The following is a 21,844-nucleotide window of genomic DNA, read 5'->3' as shown; positions in this document are numbered from 1 at the left end:
TCGATGGACTGTCTCATTTTGCAGGCAAAAGAATTAGACGTCGGAATTGCGGGGCGCACTGTGTCTAGTCTCTAGATCATCGCATACCTGGACCTCACTGTAACTTTCACATCGTCTGTTCATATCTTCGCTGTTAGCTGGGATTGGTATTCAAAAACCAAAAGGCTAATAGCCGTCGAGCCATTCCTTTCTTATTCCTTGTTTGAGAGACGCTACAGGCGTAATCAAAATGCCTCAGCTTTCCAGAGATCCCCAGAGTTCAGCACGCGTCGGACATGATTCGCACGCACGCTCATCTCATCAAGAAGGCAGCTCGCGACGCCGTCGTGACGATAGATCCCTATCGCCAGACCGAAGCGGGCGCAGACGCCCAGAGGATCGCAAGAGGAGAGCGTCACCATCTGGACGGAGAGAGAGGGAGCCCAAAAGACAGCGCTCATCCGAGAGGCATCACCATCACCACCATCATGGCTCATCGTCAAGGCGCGTGGAGAAGCGCGTGGCTGCAGAATTGCCTTATGGGGCGAGACACCTTTCAAAGGATGATTTGAAAGGATTTGAGCCGCTATTTGCTGAGTATTTGGATTTGCAGAAGCAAAAGAATATTGAAGAGATGGATGAGCGGGAGGTAAAGGGGCGGTGGAAGAGCTTTGTGGGTAAATGGAATCGGGGCGAGCTGGCGGAAGGATGGTATGACCCTGAGATGTTTCAGCGTATACTTGAGCGCGGTCCGCCGCCCCCGAGGGAACAGCAACAGCAACAGCAGCAGCAGCAGCAGCAGCAGCAGCAGCATCGTCAACAACAATCAGATTCATCAGAGGAAGAGCCACCTGAAGCAAGGTATCTGGACCGCAATGCTAGCGGGGACGAGAACGAGGATGAAGATATGGATTACGGCCCGGTGCTTCCCGGAGCAGCACCCGGTGATCGTCGAGCCGGCGCCACGATTCCAAACAAGCAGGATCTCGTTCTCCGCGACGAACTTGCCGAGGAATCCCGCGAGGCCGACCGGGACGACCTCCGCGCCGCGCGCAAAGCAGACCGCAAGCTCCAAAAGGAGCGTCTCGAAGAGCTGGTCCCCCGCGCCGAGGCGGGCACTCGCGAGCGCAAGCTGGAGAAGCGCCAGGAGGTCAACGAGAAGATGCGGCAGTTCCGGGACAAGAGCCCGGGAGGGGAGGTGCGCGATAGCGAGTTGATGGGAGGCGGCGACAGCTTGGAGGAGTATAAGCAGGCAAAGGAGAAGGAGCAGAGGCGCAAGTCGGAGAGGGAGATTCGGCGGGAGGAAATTGAGAGGGCGAAGAGGGAGGAGATTGAGGAGAAGAGGAGGGCGTGGCAGGAGAGGGAGGATAAGACGGTGAGTATGCTGAGGGAGTTGGCGAGGCAGAGGTTTGGGGCTTGATGCGTCTTGATGCTGTTATATGGGGACTGGTTGCGATGACTTGCTTGAGTTTTGGCATCGTTTTTACCTCTCCTTTTTTGCATTTACTATCTCATCGAACTTGGACACGGCATTGCAAGGGATATAAAGACATTGGTTAATTAACACGAGCCTCTATGATTTCTTATTTGCGACCTTTTCTCTTTTCTATATCATTGATTGTCCCCTGTGTTGGCTTTAGAGTCCTCGAACCGAGATTTCACACTGTGAGGCCCACTAGCACCGCGAAAAAATTGGAATGATGGGCTTGGATGTAGCAAACCTGGAGATTGATGAGCATCATTCTTAAAGCTGTGGCATTTCAAAAATCGCTACCAGATTTATTCTGAATAGGCTATACGAAGAGTTTTATTGAATATTTGTAAGGAGAGGAACATATTTGATTCCTACCATTACAGCGACAGACTTTGACTGTTCCTGAGAGATTCACCCAAACTCGCTCTCAAATCTTATAACTCCCAGCCGGCATCAAGCTTTTCAATTCAAATCACAGCATGGAAGACGACGATTATGGCACCGGTGGCCTGATGGAGGACCCCGAAGATTTCTACCCCTCAACCCCTCCTCCTACGCAGCAAATCTTCACCCTCGGAAGCGGCAAGCAGGTTGTCCTTAACCTGGTCGGCCACAGCCCTACAGAGGCTCACCATTTATGGAACGGCGCAAAAATCATCGCAGACTACTTTGAGGAGGATCCTTCGCGGGTACGGAACAAGACGGTGCTGGAGCTTGGGGCTGCGTCGGGGCTGCCTTCGCTTGTGGCGGGCATCTACGGCGCCAAGAAGGTTGTCATGACAGATTTCCCTGATCCGGATATTGTCATGAATATGCAGAAGAACATTGATGCGTGTGATGAGACTACTGAGCCGAAGGGCCATATTGCGAAGACTGTTGATGCGGTTGGCTTTGTCTGGGGCGGAGATGCTGTGCCTCTTATCGCTCGTCTAGGAAACGACTCACATCAGGAGGAAGCGCGGTTCGACGTTTTGATTCTCGCTGATTTGCTTTTTCGGCACTCGGAGCATGGTGCTCTGGTCAAGACGATTAAGGAGACGATGAGACATTCGCGGGACAGCGCGGCATATGTCTTCTTCACGTCTTACAGGCCTTGGAAACGGGACTTGGACATGAAGTTTTTTGACGTGGCGCGGGAGGCGGGCTTTGAGGTAGAGCAGGTGCTGGAGAAGAAGCTGGAGAAACCGCTGTTTGAGAATGATCCGGGTGATTTGGATGTGCAAAAGACGGTCAATGGGTTCATTGTGCGGTGGCCGGAGAGTGTTTGATGATTTGATGAAGATTGCATTTTATATATTGGAGAGGGGTTTAAAATAGCGGACTTTGGTTTTTGCTTGTTGAAAGTTGAATGGTATTTGGGGGAATATGGAACCTCTTTTGAAGTTTTTTTTGTTCTTCACGGCTGAGCTGTATTCTTTGATACCGACTTGGTATGAAGTGGTGATATGGCGATACTTGTTGAGCTATACCTGGCGGGATCTGGAACCGCAGATAAAGGAGAAATAAATGAATAGAGAAATAGACTTGTGGCCTAGGAAAGAAAGCTCTGCCTTGTTAGCGAGTAATCATTATTTGTGATCAAGTAAGGCTCTTAACAACAGTTCCATTGATTTGCCTCTAATATTCAGTATGAAAACGTTGGCGCCGCTGTAGACACGGGCGCTTAAGCAAATCCTACCCGACGCTATACTTGAGCTTTCGAATCCTCCGCGAGCCTAAGCCCCGTTAAGCCCATCTCTTCTCCGCAAGCCTTCTGCAGCAGGGAACCAAGCTCGGGATAGCTACATGTAGTAAGGCAGCAAATACTAGGATAAAAGCCAACAGATGAAGGAATTGGGACAATGATGTGACCAATCAGGCTGTATATTGTGACTGGCGTGGTTGGTTAAGACGTCAGTCTTCGCATGTGAATGCATCCACGCAACTATTCCTGCTCCTCGTAACGGTACCTTTTCTTTTCACAAACATACACTTAAATTCATTGGTTAATTCATCAACTCAGTAGATCCCAGCTTCATAACATGGCCAAAGAGCGCTCAATCCTCATCACCGGCTGCTCTGCCCACGGCCTCGGCGCCGTCCTCGCCCTGACTCTCGCCAAACAGGGGCACCACGTCTTTGCGACCGCGCGCGATACGTCCAAGATCCCCTCTGAGCTGAGCAGCTTACCAAACGTCTCGGTGCTGCAGCTTGACGTTTCATCTACAGAGTCCGTGGCGGAGGCCTCAAGGGCGGTTGAAGATGCCGGCCACGGCCTCGATGTGCTGGTGAACAATGCGGGCTTCGGATATACGATGCCGATCCTGGACATTGACATTGATAAGGCGCAGGATTTGTATGATGCGAATGTCTGGGGGACGGTGAGGACTGTGCAGGCGTTTGCGGGACTGTTGGTTAAGAGTAAGGGCCGGGTTGTGAATGTGAGCTCTGTGGGGGCGGTTGTTAATACGCCATGGATCGGTAAGTGGCATTTTTTTTTTATATCCACATACTCTATCACTTCTTGAGATAAGGAAGTAACAAGTCATCGCAGGAACATATGCCTCCTCCAAAGCCGCCGTCAACGCCATCTCCGAAACCCTCCGGCTGGAGCTCTCTCCATTCGGCGTGAGCGTCGTGACCATCATGCTGGGCACCGTCGCCACACCTTTCCACGCCAATGAGCCAACTCCCAAACTCCCTGCTACTTCGTACTATTCTGCCATTCTCGACACCATCACCAAGTGGGCCAAAGGCCAGGCAGGCCCCAAAGGCGGACCAGTGCAAGAGGTTGTCGATGCTATGATCCCGGATATTGTAGCAGAAGGTCGTAATGGTGTGGTATGGAGGGGTGCAAATAGCACTGCTGTCTGGTTTGGATCGCGATGGCTACCGGGGAGGATGCTGGTGAGTTGTACCCTTGACTTTCTAATCGAATAACTGTAGAAGCTAAACATCATTCTTTAGGATGGCGCAATGTCTATGGGCCAAGGATTAGCTGAACTGGCACAGAACTACGCCAAGCCTTGAAGCAGAAACGAAGATATATGATGATATTAAGGAGGTAAGCAGAGCGTAGTCTTGATATGTGTTTAAGCAAACAAGGGCGGGCCATATACAGTTTCCTTTCGCCGTTCATTTGAGAAGATTTCTATTTTGTTATTCATTAATCATATAGCTTACTATGGCCACTATGGCAGCATATTCATACTTTGCTAATACATCTCAATTTTATCGTCAAGCCGGAAGCTTGAAGGCTCCTGTGACACGATGTGTAAACACCCCCTTTGGATCCACCCTCTCACGGACTTTCTTTAACCTCTCTATGCTTTCTTTTCCGTAACTAGCAATCGGATCCTGCCACGGTGCTGCGTAGTTTACATACACAAACGGATCATACTCCCCAAGCTCTTTGGCTTTTGTTTCAATGTCCACAAGCATCTTGCGTGCTGTCTTCTCTACCTTGGTGTCATCCGCCTCGTCTGTCCACATAGCCGTTAATAGAGTAATGACCAGGGGCTTATTCCTATCTGAGAGACCCAGGCTGTTGGTTGTGCCGGATCTCTTATAGAATATTGTTGGTAGAGGCTCGAGGGAGATGGACCATACGATGTTGGCCACATCTTCAACAAGGGAGATGCTTTTCTTCCAGCAAGAGAAGACGGTTTTGAGCACCTCCAGGTTGGAGCCGTGAGTGGTCTGAAGACTGAATTGGCTTTTGATTATAACATATGTCAGTAAGTAGAACTCGACTTATGTAGAGATTTTAATACACAGAGACTGAATATAATCAAAAGCAAATGCTTACCGCAGGCCATATGGACAGTAGACCGCTTGCTCCCTGGAAATCTCTCCCATGCCAGCCAGTCGCATTGTACTCATCACATTGGGGATCTGAAGGAACGGCTCGAAGACGGGCAAACTCTCCGCAGGCTTGGTGTACTCAACGCTATGGACAATACCGGCGCCTCGTCCAGCCGCATAGCCGAAGCTGGTGATGAGACTGGCGTATTCATCATAGTCTTCTGCCGAAGCGAAATCTTGGAATGCCTTGAGGTTTTCATCAATGGTGTCGAGAGTGTGGAAGAGAGACCCGCCCCAGATCTGGCCCTGCTCGAAAGCAGAAAAGTCAAAGCGTGTCACCACGCCAAAGTTGTTACTTCCACCTCTCAGCGCAATGAGAAGGTCTTCGTTCTCTTTCTCGTTGGCATTCACGATGGATCCGTCCGCCAAAACAACTTGGAAGTTGGTGACGGTGTCGCAGGTCCAGCCGAATCGAGGTGAGAAGTAGGATATGCCTCCTCCGAGAGTCAAGCCGCCCACACCTACCGGAGCGGACCGGCAGCCGGCGACGGAGAGGCCGATTGCGTCTAGCTTATCGTAGACTTGTCCCCATTTTGCGCCGGGGCCGATTGATACTGTCTTTCGGTCTTCGCTCACTTCGATGGAGTTCAGGCGGCTCAGATCGATGGTTACGCCGCCGTCAACGTTTGCGGCCCCGGCGTCGACAGCGTGGCCGCCGGAGCGAATAGCGAGCCCGACAGGGTTGCCATCTTGATCTTCAGCTGTGGCCAGAAGGCGGACTGTCTCAGCAACGTCTTCTGCACATGTGGGGGAGATGACGGCTACAGGCCGAAGCTGAGACTGCTGCTGTGCAAAGTACGAAGCATTGGAAGAGGAATAGCCGTCGGATCCTGGATAAAAGACCTTTTCGGGCCCGAGCGTTGACAGCAGCGTCGACAGCAGCGTTTGAATCTGTCGATTATATTCATGCGTTAGGTGTTCTGGTTGCAGTGGACAGTGGGGAAGGGGACATGGTTGCTATAAGGCGCCCACTTACATGTCGAAACTCTGCCATGTTAAGCCTGGTTATTTTACTAAGAGCTTAAAGAAGCAAAGAAAATCTATCAAGTGACGACTTGCAAATCGGGAGTTAGTGGCAACTTCCTAGACTCGTGACGATAGGCCATCCAGCGAAGAAGGATGCGGGCCTGCTACAGTAATAAAGAGAGCCATTCTTGAAACAGGCTACCTGCCGGAAGTTCGGGTGTGGGGAGAAGGAAATATAATTATGTTGGGCGTCTGATACATGCACAAACTGGCTAAAATTTGGAACGATAAGACAATAGCCCATGTTAAGCGAGGTGACGGTGACACATGGGTCGAGGGATGTGGGAACACTCTCAATGAGATGGAACTACCTAGAAGGAACACTTTCCCTGTCTTCGTCTCCTCCGTCTGCGGAGCTTGATATCCGCATCGTAACTATCAGCATTATTTTCTACGGAGAGAGAGGCTCTCTGTTGGCATATATATCTACATGAGATATCTACATGAGAAAGAAAAGAAATCCTGTACTTAGCAAGCTAACAAGTCTAGGAGTTGCGCGCATTTGTTGACGATTTTGCCCCTAGCAAAAGGCGGCCCGATCCATCGTCCCCATTTGCGATCCCCACAATGAGAGAGCTCAAGACCTTTGCGGAATAGTATCGCGCCAGTTCCCGGAAAGGAAAAAAAAAGAATAGACCCAGCAGGTAAACTCCAGTCTATATGTTGCCACAGTAGAGAGATATAAGTAAAAGATTGAAACGTTAATAGAACAAAAAGTAAGAAACAAGAAACAAGAAACAAAGAAAAAGAAAAAAAAAAAACCTCGTTTGTTCGGGTCCCGATCATCAGCCGCCTTGTTGCAATCAAGATTTCCTATCATCCGCATCAATGAAAAGAACTCGGCAACGACGATGACTCAAGTAGCGCATCGACATATGCCTGCATCCGATCTCCCTTTCTTCCCTCTCCCAAGATTTCCACCACGGTCTTCCATAGTAATTCATATCGCTTGACCCCCCTTGGAAGGTCATAATCGCTTAGTAAACGGTCTCCAAAGCATTTTCCGATACGGTCACATATGCTCTGTAGCGCTCTCACTATATCTTGCAAGTCAAGCCATTCCGAGGCACTGTTGCAGCTCACCCAGTCATCCCAGGATGGCGGCGTGTATCCTGCAAGATGTTGGATACATTCCCAGACTTCGTTGTTAAACTGTAGAGTCCGGATTGATTCGATGTGAAGAGACTCGCTCATGGCGGTGAGCTTTACCCAGTGTTCATTCTCGTCGCGGATAGCCGGTTGGAGCAAATTGACCAGCGCTCTGGCAGTCCTTTTGCTGGAAGGCATTGCATTCAATGTATGAAATGCATGATTCCATACGGTGCATTTTAAAGGTGGTCCGGCAGCCAAATCTTCCATGATAAGTTTCGCCAAAGGAGATTCCTTTGCTTCTGGTTCCTCTTCCGTGTCAGCTTTGCACGCCACCGATGCTGCCGCTGAGGAAGATTCATCTGCTTGTGGCTCATCTGCTTGTGGCTCATCTTCCCTGTCAGCTTCGCAAGCTGGCCACATTGCCGCGGAGTGTTCCGATGCAGCGTAACTCCATGCGGAGTTGGCGAGCTCTTCAAGAGACTCTTCGGAAGGAGACCGATCGCTCATTTTGTCTAGAGAGGGAAAGATGTCAATAAAAGTAGAGGAAAAGCAGAAAGAAGCAGAGCCAGGGATTCTTCTTTCAATACCTTCACTGATAGAGTATGTCTTCGGGTTGTGATGAAATCGGCGGAACATTAGCGTTGAAGAACTTTATGATATCAAAACGGGAGCAGCTGGGAGATTGGAAGAAAGCAGAGGAAGAGACGGAGGAGGAAGAAGAAGAAGAAAAGGAGAAAGTAAGTATGAGTTCACGATCAGTGGTGACGTGTACAATCATGGGTTTTGCTCGAGATAGAATTTGCCATGTCAGAGATACAAGCAGCACCTCATAATTTTCTACATCGTTTTGGCCACTATTCGAGGCCCGCAATGGCCTCTCTCTCGTATTTTGCGCCACTGTTCAATTTTCCAAACTATGTTAGAGTGAGTGATTTTCCCAGTGGCTGAATCTAAATACTTGGAAATCGTGATGTTTTTTGCTGCCTCTACTATGGCCTGGTATCCTCTTGAGTCTTGACCTCTAAACTTCTTTTTCATATTATGCCGATAACAAAATACATTACTCTTCACACGTAGGTCTGTAGCAGGACAGTAATTTCTTGCGAGAAGCACTCGCCATAACAGCTCAAAATATCCTGCGCCGCCATCCAAATGGACTATTTGTAGCTTTGCATCGTCGTATTGTGTGGTCATCATCTCTCGCCTACAATATAGCATGAACTCAGTCTATAGTGACTTAACGTATAATTTCGACTTCTTCTTCTCTAGATATAGGTACATGTACATGTACACGCCATCACCTCTACTGGACCACAATTGCACCGTTCCACTCCTTCACAGGAATCCTCCTTAGTAACTCCCGATTCGTGAAACACCTATCCAGGTCTATCTCCGGAATAATCAGCTGCAGGCTTCCAACCCTCTCCCACCGTGCTTCAAACGAATCAGACTCAACCCTCTGCAGCGTTAGGAATCTTGCCCTTCCATGCTCTGCGCGAGGTCTCTGAGCCGTGAAGATGAGCACGCTGACAAGTTCACCGGAGTAATGCTTCTGCGTCCACTCCTCCTCGGTGAGGGAGATGGACATGCTGACAAACGCCAGCCTGCCGGCGATGCGATACCATTTCTTGTCCCACTCCTGTCGTTCGGCTTGGTACCGGCGCTTCTCGCCTGCTCGGCCTGCTAAGCGCCTCCATTCCCAGCTCCCCTTGATTTCGTGTCGGACCGAATACCTCAAAACTAATGGCTTGCGTATCTCCAGCAGCGTAGGTACCTTTTCTTCCAATACATCTGCCGAATAGAGATTGAGTAGTCGCAGACAAACCGGCTCACAAGCGGATCTCAGATATAGATCTGCTGCCCACACCAGATGAACTTGAAGCGGCTCGGCTGTTATCAAATCTCCCATAAAGACGCTGTGCTCGTCTGACGGCGGTGCCCTCCACGACACGGTGCCCTGCCACCCTGCCCACGTCCAGGATGGTAGATGCGTCCTGCGCTCGCAAGGCTCTGCGATAAACATCTGGTGTTCATCGCCGCTGCGGTGATACCATGAGCAGACTGAGAGGGCGAATGTGATGTAAGCACCCGTTAGGTCAACCAGTATATCGTCCATCCACATGGGGATGCCGAGGTATATGTGCAGCCTTTTGTCTCTGAACATGCCGATGATGCCCAGAAAGGCCTTTAGCGAATCTCCGCCATGACTTAGTTTTCGCGCTGAAAAGGCTCGAATGTGGTCGTCCAAAGCTCGCAGTTGGGAATTCATAGATCCTTCATCTTGGGCGGGAAAGCCATACTCTAACCTGTGCTCATCGGTTTGTATAACATCTCTGTAATACTTTTCTGAAAATTCACCACCAGATGACTCGCTTTTGAAGATGCCACCTAGTATGTAGTCCTCCATATGCTGCCCTTGTAGTGTCGGAGGGGAGACTTCTCTCCTGCGCAAGCTGGCAGCATTGTTATTCTCAACAGGATTGTGGTTCTTATGGACCAATTCTAAGGGCATCTGAAGAGACTCTTGTGCTGCCATACATCGGCACTCCCAGTAGGCTTGGTTTTCGGTAAACACCAGGCGCCTGTTTGACAAGACTCCTTCTTGGTATGTCCACCCCCTTGTCCAATACTCGGATGCCAGGATCTCTTGGCGGGGATCTCGAAGCGCAGAAACTAACAAACTGCCGTTCTCTAACAATATCTTTGGCTGTTTCTTTCGAGGCGTTGATCGAACGCCTGGAAGGCCATCACTAGCTCCCGACCCAAACGCCGAAACAATGGTGAGCTCAGCATATTCGTATATCGTAGTCATTCGAGAGATGAGATAGTCTTTCTCTTCCGGATCAGATTGGTTGATGCACAGTCGATCAACCCACAAGTATCGCAACCCTAACCTACGTGACACATCAACGGCGTCAAGGACAGTAGCTGGCCAATCCACCAAATCCTCCTGTCGCTGGCCCCAAACATAACTAAGCGCGGCGTATTCGACTCCCCAAGGTATCGGAACCACGGTCGGAGGGTCTTGTTCACAATCAATCACACGAAATCCCTGTGTGATGGCATCGCCCTTGGTTGGTCGACAGCACGATCTCAAGTGCCACTTTTGGCAGAATGAGAACCATTCCTGTACAACGGCGAAATTGATTTTGTTATCGAGTTGTCTTGCTTCTAGCAGTGGCGGGTTCTCTTCGTGTGCCTTGTCAGGCTGTAAGAGATAGATGGGTCCAACAGCTGGAATATCTTTGTCCAGCCAATGTTCATCATGGCCCGACTGCGGTATTGACGGTATATCCGGCACCACGCTCATCCATACCGTATCCCGGGTATGATGCCAAGCAGGGCTCTTCTTCAGTCCTGATAGGCCAAACATCCAGCTTTCGCTGCTACAAAAGGCAAGGAGTTTGTAATCCTCATGGCGTTTATCCGGTTGTATCCTCATCGACCAGAAGAAGCGGCAAAGAGGGCATGTCGCATCGCTCGATAAGCGCTTTCCGAACGAGTGCGAAAAAAAGGCATCTCCGTAGAATAGAGGACCGCCGGTGCGGCCATGGAATAATTTGGAAGGGCGCTTGACGATGCCTTTCCTGGCTCGTTTGAAGGCATCGGAAGCTTTGACGAAGCTGTTCTTGATGTCGAGAAGCTTGCACTCTTGGCAAAGCGCATTTGCATGTCGACCATTGGCTTTCTGGCGCTTATTTCCGTTTACTGGCTCGGGGCCTTTATCGTCTTCGCGCAGCCTTTTATAGTCCATATTTTATTCTCACTTGTGAATATCTCGTTGGATGCGCTGCAGAAAAAGGAAAAGAGGAAACAGTAGCATTATACATCTATAGCATGAAATCACTGATGGATGCACGAGCATTATATTCCTGCGTTTCTTGTACAGCCTCAGCTGAGATGCCATTGCGATAGTGGTGTGGGAGGCCCGCGACTCGAGAATGGCCTGTGAGGCTTACAAGGCGTTCTTGAGGAAGTGTTGCAGGGGTGTTGGGTCCAGGCAGCGGCCACTATAAAGGCCATTTTGGTTCGCAAAGCTCGAATCAACTCGCAGCAATATTTTCATCATTCAGATAAGAGTTGTTGTTTCTTGTCATCAAGGGGTGGAGCGAGATTGACATTTCCGCCTAGTCTTTGTCTCTATCATGCATCATCATCTTGTATTTTGTAATAGCTTCAGACCCTAACTCAAAGTCCGGGAGATTGCCTCGTACAAATGGAAAATCGCGGGGTAGCTGCGCATATGAGCCATTGTCTTATTAACATACTTGTACTGCTTGATCATGCAGTAACTTGGAGAACAAAGTCATCTTTAACATATTACCATCGGCACCTGGCCTGTTAATATCAGTCCCAATAAATGGCCTTAATCTATCTCTCCAGAGGACCCTGACTCCCAGATTCTATCTAGCGGGCTTTCATCCATCTAGATCTACCAAGCCGGCACTGATTAACCTAAATCACTTTTGGGTTTCAACAAATAAGCAGCTTGTTTTCTTCTCCCCTGGGATATCATCTATCTCCACGCCGTTATATCAACGCCCAAAAAGCCGGTGATTGGCGCGAGTGCTGCCGACGGATAAAGTTGTCCATCGTGGAATAACTGCCTCGCCAATCCTACCCGCTCCAATGACGACATTTGCAGCGGAGCAATTCTATGGAGAAATCCATCGTGCGGAAACATCGCGCCGCGGGGCAGTTGATCTTTGGTGGGGGATTTTTCTGGACATATATTCGGCCTGGGTAAAAGCGCTGCCTAATCTCGAGTTATTGACATGCATGTATTTTAACCTCTCATAAGCATCTTCTCTTGATTGTTTCTTTTGAATAGACAGATACAGATCTAGTTTATTGTATTTATCACCATGGCTCGACCCTATGAAGGCAAACTCGCAATCGTTACCGGTGCTTCACGAGGTTCGTATTTAGCCGCCACTAACATCAGTCACTTTACTAACACGCAACAAAAAGGCATTGGAGCTGGAGTGGCCAAAAGACTTGCTGCCAAGGGCAGCAACGTCCTCGTCACCTTTACTTCAGAATCATCCAAGGATCTGGCGCAAGAGATTGTTGAAGAACTCAAATCAAAGCACAAGGTCCACAGCCAGTCTATCCAGACGGACCTCACCCAAGCAACCAACGCAGCAACCGTCATTCTCGAGGCCGCGAAAAGCCTCTTCCACAGCTACAACCCACAAGGGAAATTCCAAGTCGACATTCTTATCAATAATGCCGGCGTCTCGTCAAACCAGCTCATCAACGACCCGAAAAAGGGCGCCATTACAGAAGCCGAGTTCACGCGAGTCTACGCCGTCAATGTGCTGGCACCGCTCCTCTTGACTCAGACCCTGGCGCCATATCTGCCTACAGACCGCTCAGGCCGCATCGTCAACGTCTCCAGTGTCTCATCTTCTATTGGCTACCTCGGCCAGTCCGTTTACGCCGGCAGCAAAGGCGCTCTCGAAGTCATGACCCGAACATGGGCCCGCGAGCTCTCAGAACGAGCAACGGTCAACTCAGTCAATCCGGGACCTGTTTGGGGCGACATGTACGCTGAGGCAGGCCCGGCATTCTGGTCTACCAACCAGCCATTCGTGGATGTGGCACCGCTGACAGCCTACAATGGCGAGGCCAACGTGCTGGCAAAGGTGGGAGAAGACGCTGACAAATTCGATAAGCTGGTGCGAGGAGGCATGGGTGGACGACGGCCCGGTTTTGTTGATGAGGTTGCTGGGACGATTGACATGCTGTGCACGGAGGAGAGTGGATGGACGACAGGGAGCGTGGTTTGCGCCAATGGTGGAATGAGGATGACCTTGGCGTAGATCAAAACCAAGCTGAATCTATATAAATGCCGATGCTAATTCATTACTCGCTGTACATATTTAACACTCTATTTCGCCTTGGTCGGCTATGTATTGTCCCCAATGTTTTATTGTGAGCACTCATTCTTCTCATTGCCGTGTATGAACTCTGGTGGAGGTTGCGGATGAGGTGAGCCTTTCAACATACAAGTAAAGGTTGAGCAGCATGCAGGAAGCACTGTACTTGAACCTCATTACCTGCCGCGAACGTTGTAGCCATCTGGTCATCGTTTGGATTATATAGGCTGGCGTAAATGTTCGAAACCCATGATAGTATCATAGTAATGTCTCTTACTTCCGTCACCCACGTCTATCCCCTCAATATCCCCTGAGCTCGGTGCGTCCAAGGTGATTCTAGTCACCAAGTCCGCGTCAGGCCTGCCCAGAAATGGCAAGGAGTAATATTTTTGAGGTGTTTGTTTTCATTACTACATAGGTAGCTAAGCATCTCTGGGTACAGTTATGTACTGATTTTGTATAACAAAAGCCCTGATTTTCCATTTCCCTCCTCTCAGCTCTCAACATCTTGATAAGTCAAATAGTCTGCACAAATAATTCCACCCCCTCTGCTCACCGATGTGTTAAGAAACAACTTTCTGCAAGACTCCCTTCAAAATTCCAAATCATATCTTAAAATCCTGCTCGAATCCTTGTTCAGCACCAGACATGGCAGCGTAAACCTCTCTGCCCAAAGCCACGAGCGCAGAAGCAGCGCCTTCATTTCGAACTTCTCTTAAGCATTCAGCAGCGTACATTGCCGCGTGAATCACGCAGTCATGCTGAATTGCTGACTTCCGATCGATCGTCACCTTTCTACCTCGAATGTTGACAAAGTAGCCCATATCGCGAAGAATATCCAGGGAACTGGCGAGTAGTTTCTGAGGGTTCAAGGGCGCAGTTTGGATGCTCCAAAGGTTAATATCCCAGCAGTCAAACCGGGGAAGACGCTCATAGTACGCCTTGGGATACGTCTCTCGGATTTCTTCTAGAAGCTTCTTGGCTCTGGCCCTCTTTACAGCAGAAAACCTATAATTGTTCAAATTCTTTATACCATTCTCGGACAGGAACGAGTCGATTTCCTTGCGAAGTCGAGCGCGCTTGACGATGGTGGCCTTGGGAACCTTTGCTTCTGCGTGACAGAGATCGCAATCGCACTTGAAGCCATAATGATTCTTTACAATGTCCTGCCGCTCCTCAAAGGGCTTATCTTGGGGAACATATTGCATGAGGATTTCTCCTCCGACTGGAATATCTCGCAGGGCGCGGACGATCATCATGTCGCCGATGAAAGCGCGAGTCGCATTGGGGAGACACGAATGGTTCGCGTACGAAGCCTGAAGCCAAATGCCCGTGCTTTCCCCAAAGCCTAAATTCCCCGCCTTGAGCTGTTTCTTGTCCCTGGATTTGACTCTAGGGCAGCCAAAGCCATTGAGCTCTGCAATAGCTTGAACTCGGAACGTGTCCACGGCAACCCTTCCATCGACCATCTTGAGTTCCTTTTCGTTGCCAAACTTGCCTCCGTCGAAAAGGTCAATATACTGATTTGCAAGTGTTGGGTTCCATATCATCTTGTCAACAGTCCCTTGAAGGCGTAGGCTATCCGTTCCGATAGAAACGCGATTGGTGTTGATGTTGAGAAGAACCAACATGCATTCGCCGTCATCGTGTGCTATGTAGAAAGCTTTCTCTACAAAGACGATGTCACCTGGCTTCAGCATCTCCGTAGCAAAGAGTCCGCGACCACGGCTCCCTGCTTGAGCAACTTTGACGCGTCTAAGAAACGATGCGTGGTCGAGTAAATGATGCTGCTTGGTAACAGATCTAGCCATCAGAGAGAAATCGAATTTTCCATTCTCCTGTTCTGAGATACGCTTCAGCGTCCGAAAAAGTTCATTTCGAGATTCTTTGTTGCTCCCATCGAGTTCAAGTGCTTGGCCAAAGAGTTGTTTTGCTTGGGCAAAGTCTTGCATCTCATAGGCAGCCTTACCTGCTCGATAAAGGGCTTTGATATTTAGACTTTTAGCAGCTTCCGATATATCTTCAGCCGAGTTTATAGAAGCCATTGCGTCTTTGATGGCCAGCTCGTAGCGACCAAGGCGTAAGTTTGCCGCAGCACGATTCCGGCACAGATCTCGCCGAAGATCACCGTCATCTCCATCCAAGCCACAAGCGTCCAGGGCATCAGAATAGATCTCAACCGCCTCTCGGAAATCGCCTCTCATGAACTTTGAATTGGCCTCTTCCTTCAGGCCAATTGCTGACTGACCTATCTGCTTTATGCGGACGTCGAAAACGCGAGGAATGATGCTATTGCCGGGCCTGAGCAGCACAAAGTCGGTGGGATGATCGACTCGTACAATGACGCCACCATCAGCAGTACATTTGTAGTATGGCTCTTTAATTGCCACTACAGCACCCTGAGGAAGCACTGCGCTGGGCTCAGTAGTCGGAAGCAGGTTGTAGATGGCAAGGCGATTGACATCTCCGAGCTCATCCTCGACCGCGTTCTGGATGGATGCCAGATAGTGTGGCTCACAAAAAGCTCTGACGATGAGGACACGACCGCGATGCTGCGTTTCAAGCGTGAGATCGCGAAGGTGTATCGGTGCGAGGCTGGAGAGAGGCAAAGTACAGGGCGGGTACGCTGCGCCTATGAAGCAACTGCGAATGTTGTGTCGGTCAAGCAACATCAAGTCACGCATGCCATCTTGCAATGCCTAAAAAAAGATCAGCATATGCGTGTCCATTTTTTGCCAACAAAGGGTGGACTAAAGGGACGCCATACCAACATATAAAACTCTTGCTGAAGAGTACTCCGAGAGCGCTTCATTGAAGCTGGAGGCTTCTGTCCTTTATAGGCCTGAGCTCTATTGAGCTGTGCCTTTTGTTGCTCTAAGAGAGCAAAATATTTGTCCGTACTCATATCGTCTGTTTCCATGGCAAAGTCAGATGCCGAGAGATGGTGGCGGTTATCAAGGACACAAAGAGCGTGGTAATATGGTGAGTTGGCGAGGAATTTGATGATTGATTTGTGTTGGTTTGTTTGGATGGAAAAAGAGAATTGAGCGCAATAATACAAGATACACTAGAGGTTTTAAACTGGCGAAGTGAATGGATAGGGGCGAGCATGTGATCTTTGGCTGAGGGAAAAGCGAGGCTGCATGCTGCGGTTTCGTGTGTGTCACTGCAAGTTGGTTGTAGGCCTCCCTCATGTGCTAGATGCTTATTGGCTTGATGCACTCCAAGTGAGTTAGCCGACCACCTGGCATTCACTCATTCGTGGGTTCAGGAAGTTAGAAATCCTTGCGCTGGCACTTGGAATCCTCTGTATTAATTTCTGCTCTTCACGGTTGTTGGCAGCTGACATTGCAAAGCTGCTCTTTGTCTCCTGGCGCCTTTCTGGATGCTGGACAAAGAGATGCTAATCTGCCACTGCCCACCATTACTGCACATGAGGGCTTTGTTCTTCGATCCAGTACTTGGAAAGAATGACAGGCGAGCAGCAAATAGCGAGAGTAGGCAGAAAACTGTTATCCAATGAACCATTTTGTTTAGGCAGCGGCCCAGTCGTGGCCGATGTCGTAAAATTCCAGCCATTTTACCCTTCTTCTGTTTCTGCTCGCAGCTCAAAGCACAAAGAGACGAGAAGAGTCCTTTTGTTTTTCTATTTGTAGGAACTGCAATCCATGAACCCTTTTACAGAAACCCAAAGCCACTCTCATACGTATTATTTAGCTCGCTGTCCTTTGTGTGATATATTCTTGGGTTCATTGTCATGATGTCCGTTGCCCATCAAACAAACAGACCGACCACGTCATGTCTATGTAGCCTTACTTTGCGAGCATCAGGCTACTTAACTCAGTACTTTCTCTCACTTCTTACATTGTAGAATCCATGACTTTCTTTTCTTCTCGGTATATCATACCTACATAAACTCACAAACCATCCTTTCCTAGTCTCCATGGAACAAGCCCGAGCCGCGAGAGCCGCTCAAGAGGTGCACGACTGTCCCGAGAACCCAGGTCAAAAGCGAACAATTCAAGATACAGGCACTAAAAACCCCAATTCTGGATCTATTGCGAAGCGAAAGCGAGAGCCCGAACTCTCTGATGGAAACGCCCTTGCTGAAAGCCCAGTCGCCTTTTGGGCGAGAGAAGGGTTATGGCCTCCCAAATACAAGAGGCGTGACAGACAACATATACTGGCACGAGAATACCCAACAGAGCCCATGGTGTTGAACAGCCACGGGGAAGACATGTCAAATGCACAAGACTCGAACGAAACAGGAAATGCAGGAAATGCGGAAGGTGCGGGAATTGCAGAAGGCTTGGAAGATGCGGAAGATGTGGAAGATGAGGAAGATGCAGAGAGTGATTGTTGGGCACATGAGGAAAAAATCACTCTGTACGAGAAGCTTGAATGGAAGCTCGATAAAGAGCGCAGCTTTATCTGCGATTCATTCCTAGGCGCCGACCCCAAAATCACGGAGCTTTGTCAAAAGTGGCTTGAGGAACCTCAGGAACATCCCGATGGACTGGAACCTGGCGTTGACTTTTTCGAGTCTCTCGAACAGGACAAGACTGAGCTCGAGGCCGCCGAAATGTTCAGCTCGCACATGAAGCCCTATGAAGGGGTCCAAATCCTGAGCACAAGCTTTTACAGAGGCTGGAATAATTCGGTTCCCCTGACTGAAATGCGGCCACAGCCCGACTTGACGGTTGGATTTGCCCTATGCGAGTTTACCCAGGATCAGCTCAAGCGACTTCTTCCGTTCATTGGCAGAGATGCCACCAATTATCTTTCTTTCTTCATGGCCACAGACAAGATATGCTTCCCATTTCTGACGTACGAATTGGACGACATCTCCCTCGACAACGCAGAACTTTTGAATGCTCACAACATGACTCTGGCCGTGCGTGGCGTCGTCGAGCTGTTTCGCCTCGTGAACCGCCAGCACGAACTTCATCGGCAGATTCTTGCCTTTTCTCTCTCTCACGACTGCACATCCGTGCAGATTTATGGCCATTATGCGGAAATCAAGGGGAAATTAACCACGTACTATCACCATCCGATCCACAGCTATAGATTTGAGCATGAGGAGGAAGAGGGGAAATGGGCGGCGCACCGGTTTGTGAAGAATGTATATGATAAATGGGTGCCTGATCACTACGAGAGGATTTGCTCGGCTATCAATCAGCTGCCGATGTTGGGATCTGATCCAGAGGCGATTTTCAATCATAAATGGGATCCTATGTCGCAATTACCTGATGCACTGGCTCATCTTGAGACAGAGTAGTATACACGCCTTGGGAATTGTGCATATGTGTATTCTCTGTATTCACGCGCATACTTTACATGTGTATATCTCTGCATTTCACAAACGCTGTGTTAGGATAGGATAGCTTGTCTAGATATTAATGTTTTCATAAAGTTGGTTGTTCGCATTCAATGTCCATATCGATTATAAGGTGTCCACAACACGTTTAAAAGCAAAACACTTAGCGCGGGTATTTAGATCGTATTGTTTGCTGTGGTTTTTGTCTTGTTTTTCTGCGTTTAATGCGAGCATCGCAGCGACGCTGTGAAGAGTGACGATAACTGCTTTTACCTGCTTGAAGTTATTTCCAAGGGTCGAATCACCCAGGGCTATATACACCCTGTCAATGGCCTCAAATCAAGGCGTCATAACGACTTTGCAGCTTGTTGGAATACAGCCCTTTCAACCGTTTTGCTGTACCGAGCTTTGCAGGCACAGGGCACCGGCTCCTAGGCTTATTATAGGCTAGCTGGAATGCTTTGTGTATCTATTAGTCAGCTATCTTAGCTATTTATTATAGGCCTGTGCGGCATTCCCTTTATACTAATATAAGGCTCTTTTATAACCTTTACTATATACTTAATTTATGTAACTAATCTAAGCTTTTTAATAGTTATAAGCCCGGGTGGTATACTTTATTAAGACACTAAGTCAGACCACCCACTTCTCGGCCACCCCTATATCTCTGTCACAACCCATCTCTTATAGTCGCACCAACAGGCCTACCGGGTAGGTAGAACCGGATTAATGTAGGACCGACCTACTAATCACAGACGGATTATTGGATTATCTTAATAATCCAATGAGCTAGGAACGGATTATTAGAATCTTAAGATAATTTATAATAGATTATTAGATTTCACTAATGATCCTATTTAGTTAACTGGATATATAAGTTTACTTCTCTACGCTTACTTAAATAACTTAAATAGCTAGTTATTAACATAGAATTAAAATTGCAATATACTTTATACTGCTTACTATTTAATGATATTTATTATTACTATTTATATTGCATAAAGATCTCTTAATTGCTCCGCTAATATAAACCTAGAATTAAACTTTAGGTTTATCCCTTAGGAATCCCTTATATTACTAACTAATTAGTATATAGTTTATTACACATTAATAACTCTTATTTAAATAGTTATAAGACTTATGTATAATATTAAAATAATAGCTATTAATAAACAGAACCCTAATCTTGTCACGACCTAACTCTTAAGGTCGCAATAACGGGCCTACCGGGTAGGCCTCGCCGGATTAACTACGGGCCGGCGGACTAATAAAGAGCGACTTATCGCTCTTATTAAATAAGTCCAGCGAGTTAACTTATTAAACTTACTAAATAAGTCTCATAAGTCTATTAACTTAACTGGATATATAAGTTTACTTCTTTACGCTTATTTAAATAACTTAAATAGCTAGTTATTAATATAAAATTAAGATTATAACACACTCTGCACTGCTTACTATTTAGTAATATTTATTATTACTGTTTATATTACATAAAGATCTCCTAATTACTCTGCTAATATAAACCTAGAACTAAACTCTAGGTTTATCCCTTAGGAATCCCTTATATTACTAACTAATTAGTGTATAGTTTATTATATATTAATAACTCTTATTTAAATGGTTATAAGACTTACATACAATATTAAAATAATAGCTATTAATAAATAAAACCCTAATCTAATGTAAGACATTCCTGCTAAATAGCAGCAAGTGCCGCCTTAGCTTACCCCTAAGTAAAGGGCAATTAATGCACTTCTCGCTTGCATTAAGACCCTAGAATAAACTATTATAGAATAATAAGAATAATTAAACACCCATTACACTAAGGAAAAAAGGGAAATTATATAACCTAAGTGTCCTAATAACTATAATAGAAACCCCGTTAATTAAGAAAAATACTTTAATAAGGTAAAAACTTACTTTAAGTACTTTATTATTACCTTAGCAGACAATAAGGATAAAGTTTATTTCACAGGAAGCTGCCTTATAAGAGCAGCTAAAGAATAGTTTAAACTTTATATAAAGGATTAAAATGCTAAATTAAATTAAATAGAATTAAAGGAAGAAACCTAATATATTTTTAAAAAATACTAAAACTTTAAGGATAAACTTATTAAGGCCTTTAAAACCACTAATAAATAATAAGAAGTAAAAAAACAGCTTTAATCTCTAATCTAAAAAAGACCCTTATTTAAACATATAGCTACCTTTATCTAACTCCTTTAGAAAGTTAATTAAACTAAAGAATCTAAGAAAGAACGCTACTATATAAGCGTTAAATTAAAAGTTAAGGATAAACTTTATAAACTTAACTAAGATAAAATAAGCTTTACTAAATTTACAGAAAAAGCTATTAAGATTAATAACCGCTAATATAAGCAAAAGCAGGAATATAAGGCAGAGAAATTTAAAACTTAACTAAGATTTTAACCTTAGGCTAACTAAGGTAAGAAATAATCTAACTATATCGCAAAGGATAACAGTACTTAACCTAGAAGAATGGACATTAATACTATTAACTATAAGAAATTTCCAGAAACCTATAACACTTATAGCAAGAAGGGCTATAAGGAAGCAGACTGCTATTTTAAAATAACCTATAGGTTTTATAGTAAAAGGGGTTATAATAAAGCCTATTACTACACTAAGAAGAATATAAGAAAATTTAAGAACCCTAAGGATAAAGCTTAAATAAATGCAATTATAAAAGTACTATATAATTACCTTAGCTAAATAGTATACTATAATAATTTATATCTTATATACTAAAGCAGTAAAGAAGGATTAGGATACTACTTAAAGAAACCATAAGCTAAAAAATCTTATAAGACTATAATAATTAACACCCTTAACTTTTATAAAAAACTAAGATACAAAGACTGCAGCTTAATAGAACCTTATTTTACTTATACACTTTATAAATACTTATCTTATAGCTTATAGAATATTAATTATATATGCAAAAATAATAAATTAAAGGATAAGAAGGAATAGGAACTCTTAGATAAAGAATCTAGTAAAGATAAAATTACCTATAATAAAAATAAAAGAATCCACAAATATAGCTTTTAAAAAATAAATAGAAAATATTAACAGTAGATTAACACCCTCCTAGATACACACCCTTTTATAAAATATAAGGAGGAATTAAAGGACTTTAAAAATGAACTCTTATACCACCTATGTAATCTAAAGAACCTTAAATATAGAAAAACTACACTCTTATATAAC

The 21,844-nt window shown here is 46.4% G+C and overlaps 9 protein-coding genes across 9 annotated transcripts; 4 read left to right on the top strand and 5 right to left on the bottom strand.

The window, feature by feature from the left end:
- Nucleotides 1-229: 229 nt before the first annotated feature.
- TGAM01_v202509 (hypothetical protein) lies at nt 230-2,721 on the top strand (the record flags this gene model as incomplete). The annotated part of the gene is made up of 2 exons (XM_024549009.1): nt 230-1,358; nt 1,901-2,721. The coding sequence occupies 2 exons, from the start codon at nt 230-232 to the stop codon at nt 2,719-2,721; spliced, it is 1,950 nt and encodes a 649-aa protein (XP_024406248.1).
- Nucleotides 2,722-3,474: 753 nt separating this feature from the next.
- On the top strand, nt 3,475-4,462 carry TGAM01_v202508 (NADPH-dependent 1-acyldihydroxyacetone phosphate reductase; the record flags this gene model as incomplete). Its single annotated transcript, XM_018810471.1, has 3 exons — nt 3,475-3,913; nt 3,987-4,339; nt 4,400-4,462. 3 exons carry the CDS (start codon nt 3,475-3,477, stop codon nt 4,460-4,462), a joined length of 855 nt encoding a protein of 284 aa, XP_018656323.1.
- A 207-nt stretch (nt 4,463-4,669) lies between these two features.
- TGAM01_v202507 (oxidoreductase) lies at nt 4,670-6,290 on the bottom strand (the record flags this gene model as incomplete). The annotated part of the gene is made up of 3 exons (XM_018810472.1): nt 4,670-5,147; nt 5,241-6,187; nt 6,273-6,290. The coding sequence occupies 3 exons, from the start codon at nt 6,288-6,290 to the stop codon at nt 4,670-4,672; spliced, it is 1,443 nt and encodes a 480-aa protein (XP_018656324.1).
- An 857-nt stretch (nt 6,291-7,147) lies between these two features.
- TGAM01_v202506 (hypothetical protein) lies at nt 7,148-7,921 on the bottom strand (the record flags this gene model as incomplete). The annotated part of the gene is made up of 1 exon (XM_018810473.1): nt 7,148-7,921. The coding sequence occupies one exon, from the start codon at nt 7,919-7,921 to the stop codon at nt 7,148-7,150; it is 774 nt and encodes a 257-aa protein (XP_018656325.1).
- A 796-nt stretch (nt 7,922-8,717) lies between these two features.
- Nucleotides 8,718-11,168, bottom strand: TGAM01_v202505 (hypothetical protein; the record flags this gene model as incomplete). Its single annotated transcript, XM_018810474.2, has 1 exon — nt 8,718-11,168. One exon carries the CDS (start codon nt 11,166-11,168, stop codon nt 8,718-8,720), a length of 2,451 nt encoding a protein of 816 aa, XP_018656326.2.
- Nucleotides 11,169-12,279: 1,111 nt separating this feature from the next.
- Nucleotides 12,280-13,239, top strand: TGAM01_v202504 (hypothetical protein; the record flags this gene model as incomplete). Its single annotated transcript, XM_018810475.1, has 2 exons — nt 12,280-12,331; nt 12,386-13,239. 2 exons carry the CDS (start codon nt 12,280-12,282, stop codon nt 13,237-13,239), a joined length of 906 nt encoding a protein of 301 aa, XP_018656327.1.
- A 662-nt stretch (nt 13,240-13,901) lies between these two features.
- Nucleotides 13,902-16,216, bottom strand: TGAM01_v202503 (TPR domain-containing protein; the record flags this gene model as incomplete). The annotated part of the gene is made up of 2 exons (XM_018810476.1): nt 13,902-15,995; nt 16,064-16,216. 2 exons carry the CDS (start codon nt 16,214-16,216, stop codon nt 13,902-13,904), a joined length of 2,247 nt encoding a protein of 748 aa, XP_018656328.1.
- Nucleotides 16,217-17,239: 1,023 nt separating this feature from the next.
- On the top strand, nt 17,240-18,574 carry TGAM01_v202501 (hypothetical protein; the record flags this gene model as incomplete). The annotated part of the gene is made up of 1 exon (XM_018810477.1): nt 17,240-18,574. One exon carries the CDS (start codon nt 17,240-17,242, stop codon nt 18,572-18,574), a length of 1,335 nt encoding a protein of 444 aa, XP_018656329.1.
- Nucleotides 17,741-18,517, bottom strand: TGAM01_v202502 (hypothetical protein; the record flags this gene model as incomplete). Its single annotated transcript, XM_024549008.1, has 2 exons — nt 17,741-18,007; nt 18,338-18,517. 2 exons carry the CDS (start codon nt 18,515-18,517, stop codon nt 17,741-17,743), a joined length of 447 nt encoding a protein of 148 aa, XP_024406247.1.
- Nucleotides 18,575-21,844: the final 3,270 nt, after the last annotated feature.

The sequence above is a fragment of the Trichoderma gamsii genome (assembly GCF_001481775.2).
Source record: "Trichoderma gamsii strain T6085 chromosome Unknown Scaffold_6.2, whole genome shotgun sequence".
In the NCBI taxonomy this organism is placed as follows: Eukaryota; Fungi; Ascomycota; class Sordariomycetes; order Hypocreales; family Hypocreaceae; genus Trichoderma; species Trichoderma gamsii.
Note: the sequence above shows the minus strand (reverse complement) of the source record. Positions and strands in the feature narration are given on the sequence as shown.